Consider the following 10,796-nt stretch of genomic DNA (forward strand, 5'->3'; position numbering starts at 1 on the left):
TTTAAGCATTTAACTTGGGAAAAGCATATAGGAAAACCAAGGTGGTACTACTGGTACAGTGGTATTCATAAATGTTATCTATAAAGGACAACTAGCTACTACCTCCGTCCCTAAATGTTTGCCCCATGATCATGTTTTGCTTTTTAAAGTTTTGGTTGAGTGGAAGTGATGAGATAGAAAAGTAGTAGGACCTAAAATAATTTTGTGAGAGTAGAATCATAGTCTCCAATGACATGGTATGAGGCACTTTTCAAGGGACACCCTTTTATGAAAAGTCGAACAGAGGGAATAATTGTTAGGGTGCTTTGTACCGATGTACGTATGGTCTCATTTAAACCAAAAGCTTCACAAAACATACAAACAGTGAGCGAGGATTCATATTTGACATGCTTACTATGAGATACGTAGTATATGTTAAAGAACAAGTAATAAAAGAACACACCGATGAACCCGAATGGAACTCATAAATATTGCAAGGGCCAAAGATCAATCCTGCGTAAATTCACAGCAAGATTTTGTACAGTTTAGATTCCAAACATGCAGGTTTGGGAAAAAAAAAAAATCACTATCCTAGACCCGATATAGCAAAGAGGTTCCATCTATAGTTCTACATTAATTAACCAACTAAAACCATCCCCCTCTCTAAATTACCAATATTTTCTAAAGAAAAACTATAAAGCATACTTCAAGGTTTTGCTCAGTGGACATGAGCAAAATCCAGAAAGTTAGCCGGTGTAACCTATACCCCTATTCCCCCAAACCAAACAACTAAAGGTTACCAAAAAGACAGCTCCTTTGATGCGAATTCTAACCAAGGTTTCATGTCAAAACGCTAGCTAATTTGAAATGGCTGCTTCATTCAACTAAGAGGGCTAAAGCCTACCTATTCAGCGCTTAAACCTGAGCCAGAGCCTGTTTCCATTGTATGATCCTTGATATCTGGTGAAGCCTGAAGATATTCCATCGGTGTTGCAGCAGGGTCTAGTTCTACATAACCCTTTGGAGCATTCAGGCCTTCTGCACCTGTGAGCACATGGCTAGGAACCTGATGAGAGAATCTAAACATTTCCTCCCTTGGAATCCGCCTTACCCCTAGTTCAGGCTGCTTATTGAAGACAGTTAGGAAACCAGCAGCTTTCACAAGAGGGGCAACACGCACACCTTGCTCTTCATTGTAGTCATCGAGCACTTCCACCATGTCGTAGGCATGTACAACATCTTCTGGAGTATCTTTGTTCCAATCAGCAGACCAGTTCTTGTATAGAGCCCAAATTTCCCCCCTTCGTGGGTATACCTGGATAGCTCCACGGGACCCTTTACACCACTCAACTTTGTGAGAGAAAGAGTTTAGTGAATTGTTTATTACTCTTCTACCAATCCAGAAATCCCCACAGCTCTTAATAAAACCATGACCTACCCATTCCAAGGGACCAAACTCAGCGCTGCTTTTGGAGTTCAGCCAGCTAAGCCTCACCTGGAATGGATCCAAAGAGATGACCTCGTGAATCAAAGCATAGAAACGGGGCATTCCATCATCACTATCATATGTAGCCCACACTTGATTGTCTCCGAAACAACTTTCTGACCTGTCCAAATCAAATACATGAAAATCAGGATCTGGCACAGTCATTGTGACCATCTCAACATCTTCTTTTACTGCTTTACCAGCAGAAGAAAATCCTGAACGACTCCCCAGCTCTTGAATGGCAACATCATTTTCAAGTTTTGACTTCTGTCTTTCCTTTTGTTTCACCTTCTCTTTCTCTTTGGCAGCAGCCATGGCCTCTTCTTCTAACTTCCATTCCATAAGTTTCTTGCGTATCTCCAGAAGAGCTTTCTCAGAAAGCATCTTTCTGACTTCTGCGGTTGAAAATTCTCTGGTGGCATTATTAATCTTGGGACTGGCTCCTGTGAAAAAATTTGACCTTCCTGATTCAGAGTTGCCTACGCTTTGGCAAGGAGAAATTCCTTTTCCGGTTTCCCTAATTCCTATCCATGGTTGACTTGGAATGCCACCCACAGAATTCTTAACACGGTCATTCATTTCCCTCATCCTCTTTAGAAGATCATCTCCGCTTAATACAAATCCAGGATCATTACTCCTCTCCCGTTTACCAGCTGCCTTTGCCACCCCATACTCTCTTCTCAATTTTTCAGCCGCCAGCTGCTGATCACTTGTGGCTTGAGCAGTATGAGCACTAACAGATGTGGTGTTTGGAGAAAAGGAATTATTATTATTATAGGTTGTTGTTCCAGATAGAGGGCTCCAACGAGCACTTGCAGCACCAGATGAATTATTAGCCCCAGACACTGAAGGTCTTGAGCTCAAAGGCGGCTTTCGATATTGTTGAGGGCGAATTGGAGAAAGATTTGAAGGTGGAGGTACTTCCACAGCCGCAAAGCCCTCTTCACAATGTGGGCATTTCAGAACCTGATTGAGATAAACTCGCATATACTCGTACTGCATCTTGCATCTAGTGCACATAGTCCAGAATGTATCACCTTTCTTAAAGAATGATTGAATTGATGGAGAAGATTTTTTACTGCTATTCTTTGATGCCTTTCCACGTGAAGAGCTGGAACTGGGATGTTTACAAAAACCATTAACTTCAGGTGGGACTGCTGAACTCCCACTTTGAGTAGGGACCTTCTGTTGGGAGGAGCTACTGCATTGGGTCCCAAAAGTTTGCTCAGCCGCTCTCCTGGGTCCAAACTGAGTTGGAACCTTTTGCTCAGCTGTTCTTCCAGCACTGAATGGCGGCACTGGAACATTAAAATGATTTGAAAATCTGGGCTGGGACTGTCCATTGCCTGCAAACCCTGATGAAACACCAGGCTGAGAAGGGACCTTCTGCTGGGCTAATTTGACGTTACGCCGGCTATTGTAAAGAGATCTCTTAGCTTTGTCAGATAACAAACTAAAAGCTTCTGTCACAAGTTGAAAAGCACCCTCAGCACCAACAAACTTATTTTTATCAGGGTGAAGTTGAAGTACCAACTTTCTGTAATGCTTTTTTATAGTCTCGTCATCAGCTACTGGAGTAACACCAAGTATGCCATACAGATCCATCTCTCCATTAATCCTAGCTTCAGATGTTATATATACGTCAAGAGTGGCTATCATCTGTGCAATGCCTTCAAGCCCCTGATACAAAGTCTGAGCCTTCAGTGCAAACTTCTTTGCACCAGCAAAATCTTTCTCTGTAAACTTTCTGACAGCAATATCTTTTGCCCTCATGGCTTCATCTTTATTGCACTCCATCCTTTGCAGACTTGCCTCTCCCTTTCCTTGTCAATGTTTCGCTATACTAGGTGCTTGAAACGAGAACCCCTTCCAAATCAGCTACGCTAAATTATTGCAAAAGCGAAGAAAAGATTCTTGCTTCCATCAACCAAGACCTGATTTATTTAACAGACAAAAATAATGAATAAGGGTAATACATAATCACATAGCCAAAAGGTAACATAAGATTTTGCTAAATGGAAAAATTCTCCTATAGTCCATGCTTATATTAAAGAAACACATAAGAACAAAATTTCCTTCTTCGGGTCCATGCCTACATCAAATTAAGCATGAAGTGTTCCAAACATCCAACTGTTACTGCCTTCAGCCCAAAATTACGGAAAGGGGTCCAACATCTACATACGCAATTCTTATCAATCAATTACTTCCTAAATTAACATGATAAAAACAAGAAAGGAGTAAGAACAAAGCTATGGGGCTATTTTACCCAAGGTCTGCAGGACGGTATCGAATAATCCAAGGTCAAAGTTTGCAAAGTTACGATAGATTTCAACTAAAATTGATACAAACAATAGTTCAAGCTCAAAACCCCTTCTTTATAATAATTTATTTGAGGCTTTTTTATTTTATTTTAATTTGTATGTATATTTCATTGCCACCAACAGTACAAAAGGGAATTGTGTGCAGTGACGGACTTTGACCAAAGAACTTTCATAGGCCCGAGATTAAATAAATGCAGAAAGATATAGCGCCCCCATGACTGGAAAACTAATATGTCAAATTCTTTATATGGTTTAATAGCATTAAAGGGGTTGAACAAAAACAGGCCCAAAATAAGCCAAGTCAAATACATAGTGCTGGGGACGGAAACCTTGAATATTTAAGTATCTTGTATATCAGAGAACTACTTCATCCCGAAAATGCTTTCATTTACAATTGATCATACTTAGACAGGATTTTTTTAAAATGGAACATATTTAGACTGGATAGGTAACAAATATAACATTAACAATTTAAAAGGTACAACCCAGAAACAGTTGCATATTCAGAAATGCAATTATGATGATTATATAAGCCATTTTAGGGAAGAAAATGTTATAAGTTTCTAAGTCTGCATGTTGAAGGAGGTTTGTGGATCCGAATACTAACCAGATGGCTTCACTTGAGTCTTCTGAAACATACTTTCATCACTAAACCACAACACCTGAAGCAAGCACTGATGAAGACTATATAACTTATGTTTTTGCAAGTCCTACCTGGAAGTAAATATAGAAATGTCTAAGATATGAGCATACAATTATAAACGACATTTAAATAAATAAATCACAATTATAAGCTGGTCGGTAAGGCACGTTATTAACTATCAGGCATTATTCAGTAGTTATAATTAGGAGCTACAGAAGAGAAAACATGAATACATGCTACAAATGCATTAAAATTGCAGTGTGGACTATGTTATGTATTCAGAAAACTTCGGTTAATGCAACAGACTCAATCAATTATAAAATATCTGCGGCAGTAAGGCCAGTACAATAGTGATAAATAGACAAGTATAACTGTGTAAATGAGCCAACAGCTAGAAGAAATAATCAGTGCAATTTGATGCAGACAAATCATAAGAAAATCTCTCATATAGACCCAACAAATTTGAGTAGGTCAAGCCCTTTAAAGATATGCTGTGATTAAACATGTTACCACGCCAGTGATCCAATGCTGATCAACCAACACAGCAGATTTAAGAACCAAACTAAACTCAAATCATAACAAGAAAGCCTACAGCACAAAAAGCGTTGTATCTATTTTTTCTATGCTTATGGTGGGAATATTTTATTACACAAACATACTCAGGTTGGTTGATAAAATTCCAAGTATTAGAAAACAACCTGTATTATAGCTACAAAATAAAAAAAAAAGAATTCAATTACAAAGACTAGAAACTAGAACCAAAAAATAGACAAGTGAGCCCGTGTGAGCAAAACAAAGCAATTTTTCTTGTATCTAAGAATAGACAAAGAATATAACAAGATAACATTAAACAAAAACCAATTGGCTTGAGATGCAGGAAAAAAAACACTATACACAACTACATTCTGGCTAGAAATGTCTGTATATCAAGTCAATAACTACAAATCTCAATAATCAATGCTTCAACAAACATATTAGATAGAAAAAAAATGAAACCCATCAACAAGAAAAACTGCAAAGCCAGTTGCAAAACTCCTAATCATAACAAAGAAAATAAAAAGGTTCCAGGATCCAACAAAATGCCTACACACAACTGACACAAGTTTATAAGTCAATTTCTTTTTCACCAGTTACTACCATAAACCTGTTTACATGCATGTAAGATATAAATACTTATAAGCAAACTTAAAATTACAATAGCTAGTTATTATCTAGCAAGCATCTTATCAACACATGGATATCAAATACATGCATAAATTAAAATAACGAAGCACAATATTAAGTGATTCACCAAAGAAATGTAGATGATCATCTTTATATGCCTGGAAACAAACAAACATCTGCGCATAGATGAGAGCAATCAAACCCTGACACACAACTAACAAATAAATTTATACAGGAAAAAAGGTTTAAGCAAAAGAAAAATAAAAAATATTGATAACACAATCAAACTTGTTCAAATAGGAAGTTATGCCTTTATAACCATTCATACATTTTATCACACTAATAGCCATCCAAAATTAATAAATCTTGATGATTCTATTCGTTAGCTTAACCCCAAAATTAATATAAAAAGTAAAAGATAAATTTGCATCCAAAAAAAAAACACATCTGACCTCAACTTGCATGAAAATAAACTATAGAGTACTTTACAAAATTACAACAAATCACTATCTCGTCAAAAATGAATTGCAATGAGACCTCCAAGTGTGCAAACATTCATCCCTGCTGCCAAAATTTTACAACATGCAAAAGAATTTTAAAAAAATATGATAAAGCCACATCCGTATCTATGAGATTGTGAACTTATTTCTTAAATCTTAGCTGATTGTATACTTAACTTATCTGTATTTATCAAGATGCCCACACCTTCAATTATCTCATTACATCAAAACATTGAAGTTGGCATCTTATAGAGGCAGTGAGGGTGTTACTAGATACGGTGAAGCCATGAAAGAGAATTGCAAATGGTAAATGTGGGAGAAAATACGGTACTTAAAACCTATAACTAATTTCCTAATTTGTTTCTCGAAATAAGAACTGTTTCTTCTAAGATTCCATTACTATTTGATACACACTAAACAATTGTTCCCATTTTAAGGTAAACTTCTAGTGTTTATTGTCACACGTGTACCCCCTTTTAGCAATATGAGCCTTTGAGATTAATCATCATTAGTAGATAGATTAGGAAAGTCAATGAGACAAGACGAGACCAAATATAAAAAGGAGAATCCAGCTGAGAGAGAGATGTATTAAAATGCATCCTCAAAGTTATTGCACAAATAAATAAATAATGTGTAAATACCACAGCCTTTAAACAAGTACTAATTTACTAAACAAGCAATCAAGATCTTCCTTCAAAGAAGACCTGGATTATTTGACCATAGTTCAATCAATTATTTCTTCAAGTCAGCTGAAAAAGTGGCATTTTGTACACTGACCATCATACTAAATACTCATTGGCACAAAAGATTAATCAATTTAATTCACATAATAGAGGTAGATTCATTAAACATTTTCATAAAATAAGGACAATGCACAGGTGATACTTGTATCATGCGAGTCAATATATCAACAATGCCTGTCTGTATACAGATATCATCCTCAAACTAAAGGCAAGCAACACATGATGAAAAATGATGACTATCAGTGTACAATGCACAACTTATATTTTTCACCAGTGACTCCTCTATGTCTGTGACCTAGATAAACTAAAACAAATCTTCAGTTAAAACCTCAAACAAAATGCTTTTACTGGTTCAATGATGCTATTAATGATATCAACAAAGCCAGGTGATCCAGAACATAAAACAAATAAAAGTAACAGAATATTTGTGACATTATGGCCAGTCACTGCTGCACAATATAAGTTACACAAAACAGACCCCATGATTCCAGAGGTGAAGCTGATACATTTTATTTTACCACATTAATGTACTATTACTGTATCCAAGATAATCGTCCCCTCTACTGACCAAATTAAACCCCTAACCGTAAATGCCCTACCATATACAGGGGCTGAAAGAATCAGGGTTTCCTTCAATATATGTGTGACAACCTATGAACATTCCAGGACAATTGCAAGTAACTATTCATTAGAAACAACCAACTCACTCATACCTCAGCTCAATAATAAGCAAAAACAAGCAAACTAGACCAAACATGATATTTGGAGACATAGCCATAAGAGGCTACTAAGAAAACACTACAAGAAAATCATAAACCTCGTCAGAGTGGCAACTAACAATGCTGGCAATGAAAAAGGTCTCAGGAGGTGATTTTGAACTCCAAAATGCCCCTAACATAAGAGAGAACTAACAAGTTCATTAAGTTTTGTCACTTACTATCCCATTTGACTATCACTATTAACCTATACCAATTCCATATTACAATGGCCTTAAAGGTTTAATTGTTACGAAAAACGAGAAATTATATACTTGAACGTCAACCATGCAAACAAATCAAAATATGTATGCACTTACAGGAGAGTATTCCCAAAATCATGGACAAACAACTCCTTTAATTTCTATGCCAAACCCTTAAAGCAAAAAAAAAAAAACATTTATATAAAGAAAATCTTTTTTTAAAAAAAAACCCATTCCCAAAAGGAATTTTGTCGTTACGTATCTTCCAACGGACATCCATCCATAATTATATGAACACATAACTAATCCCAAAAGGGAAGCATATTAAGTGACTACTCCGACAAAAGAAATTTTGTCGGTTTTGAAATAAATTCCACCTCTCTTGACTTGGTAACAGAATTACTCAACGCCACACTCATGACACAAACAAACCTCTTTTTTAAAGTTATCTACATGAATTCCAACATTCCTAAAGCCTTTTTCTCACCATCTACTTGTATTTTAAATATGATAATGAAGTAACACAGCAGTTCACAAATGTCACGAAAAACCAAAACATTCTCAAGAACATTCGATGACAAATTGGCAACCAAATCCAAATCAAATCAAAACAAAAATATATGTTTATAAAATAAAAGGAATAACAGAGTTCAACCATTAACCTTTTAATTTTTCAAAAACTATCAAAAAGGGGCACAGAAGCAAAAATTTTAAATCTGATAATTCGCCTCGAAAAATTCAGAACAGGACTCAATTTGCAAAATTCATCAACAACTTTACAACTACACATAAACACCACCAATTCAGATGAAAAACAGCAAAATGTAGATCCTAGCACTTGACAGCCAAAAAAAATGGAGGGAAAAAAACCCGATGACAAAAAATCCATAAACTTCACTCTACTCCATAAATTCCTCATTTTTACAATCAAACATTAAATTTCAGCAACTTATCGAACTTAAATTAAAAACAAAATTTCACACAGCACCAACAAATTCAAACTCAAACCCTAAAAATGTATAATCTGTGCAAACTTACAAACAGAAATTTACACTTTTAATGTCCAAAAATCAAATAAATTCCATGAATTCAAATATAAATACAATTCAAATAAGTAAATGAAGCAAAGAAAAATAAATGAGATTTATACCAAAAATACAGCAACGTCACTGTAGAGTAGTTCAATTCAAAATGCAAGGACCGCCATGAATTTGGAGTTTTTATGTCTGGAATGTTCGAAAATGACCTGAGTATCAATCTAAGAACAACAAACAATAATTTTTTTGTCAGCAAAAACAAAAAAAATCAAAAAATTCTTTAGAGAATGAAAAAAAAATAAAAAAATAAAAAAAATATTGAACAAAAAAAAATATGTTCTTGAACCTTAGATGAATAAACAAAAGAGAGGAAAGTTGAAATATGGGTATTAATGATATTTTTGCATTTTCTATAACAACATTAACCAAATGCCCAAATGGAGGGTTTAAATAATAATCATAATTCTCTATTTCCTAGAAGAAAAAGTAACCATGGTTAAATTTTGACTCGGGTTAAGTTAAAGGATTTGGTGTAGGAGTCTGACCAAGGATAAGTTTTAACCGTATTTGTAACCAAAGTTACGGTTTTTGTAATAAAAAGTGGAAGGTGTTAACTACGGTTATATATTAACCTAAACGCGTGTTCAAATTTTGTGGTTAGCGGACTTAACCTTAGTCAGCTTATATGTGGCAAAAGAATCTTGTGGTATGAATTATTAGCTAATATTATGATTTTCTACTTTAAAAGATTATTTGACATATGCAAATTCATATTGGAAAAAATAAAAATCCTAACAAAGAATCAAATGAGATATGTAATACGAATCAAGTGAGATTTTTATTTTTTTTTTTAAATCAACTGAGATTGTTAGTTTTTTTTATTAAAAAATTGACTCAAATCCTACACGATATGGTTCTAGTGTTTGTATAAATACATCGATTCAAGTGACATGCGTGCCCTTACCACAAAGAACGTTAACGTTTAAATTTGTTTATAATTATATCTTTAACTCATGAGTGATATTAGAGAAAACACAAATAAATATTTATAAAAATTAAAAGAGGTTAACTATATAGTTAATTCTTAATATTGACATGTTCAATTTTATGGTAGAAGTTAGGGAGTAATATATTCACCTGATTTTTACTGATCTGAACTTATCTTAACTTATTAGACCTTATTGAAACTTATCTTAGTTGTAATTATCTAAACTTATTACATATGAAATAAGTAAAAATAAAGTGAACAGAATTGACTCTTAACCTCAGCCAATTATTACACCAATTATCTGTCAAAAACAATTATTGCACCAATTATCTATCAAAAATAATTATTGCACCAATCATAGGTATGATTTGATTACTAAAATTGTGATTCATTTCCATAGAAGTTGATTTGGGACAATATCTTAATTAATATCGAGTTAATGTTAAGAATAATTAAACTTACCTTTTAAATTTTTGGGCAGGAAAAAAAAAATTGTGTAGAGATATTGATATTATTATAATACTTCGTATAATAGAATATGGTGGACCATGTGGTGGGGTGGTAAAGAGCTGAGGGGTAAAAACGAGAATTTTCATTGTCATAAAAAACATATCTAACCGTAAATTAGATGTATGTGTGTGTGTTAATATATATATATATATATATATATATATATATATATATATATATATATATATATATCTTAATTCGATTTTGAGATAGTATTGTAGTCCATATTGAGTTAAAGATATTAATTGACACTTTGTTTGAATACAATAAAATGGAAGGAAAAGAAGAGAAGAACAAAAAAAGGGACAAATTCTCTTGTAAATTTTAGAGATTTAGAATGAAAATAAAGCTCACTTTTCCCCTACCATTCATTTCTCTTCCCTTCCCCCTCTTTCATTCTCATTCCTTTCCTCCCTTCTTTGTTATACAAACAAAACACAAGGTTATTTTAATGTAAATGAACTTCT

At 34.3% G+C, this 10,796-nt stretch overlaps 1 protein-coding gene across 2 annotated transcripts; it reads right to left on the minus strand.

Moving 5' to 3' along the window:
• Nucleotides 1-445: 445 nt before the first annotated feature.
• Nucleotides 446-9,384, minus strand: LOC145630129 (uncharacterized). 2 transcript variants are annotated; one of them, XM_081682371.1, is made up of 4 exons: nt 9,178-9,384; nt 8,945-9,052; nt 4,394-4,500; nt 446-3,399 (listed from the first exon to the last, which is right to left on the minus strand). In XM_081682371.1, the coding sequence occupies exon 4, from the start codon at nt 3,260-3,262 to the stop codon at nt 884-886; it is 2,379 nt and encodes a 792-aa protein (XP_081538497.1). In that variant the 5' UTR covers nt 3,263-3,399; nt 4,394-4,500; nt 8,945-9,052; nt 9,178-9,384; the 3' UTR covers nt 446-883. The 2 variants fall into 2 exon arrangements, with proteins under 2 accessions (XP_081538497.1, XP_081538496.1); XM_081682370.1 differs by lacking the exon at nt 9,178-9,384 and having other exon boundaries at nt 8,945-9,076.
• Nucleotides 9,385-10,796: the final 1,412 nt, after the last annotated feature.

The sequence above is a fragment of the Chenopodium album genome, chromosome 5, assembly GCF_948465745.1.
Source record: "Chenopodium album chromosome 5, dcCheAlbu1.1, whole genome shotgun sequence".
Taxonomy (NCBI): Eukaryota; Viridiplantae; Streptophyta; class Magnoliopsida; order Caryophyllales; family Amaranthaceae; genus Chenopodium; species Chenopodium album.

Coding starts and splice junctions, on each gene's coding strand:
- LOC145630129 (XM_081682371.1), bottom strand. CDS start 3,262: ATGGAGTGCAATAAAGATGAAGCCATGAGGGCAAAAGATATTGCTGTC.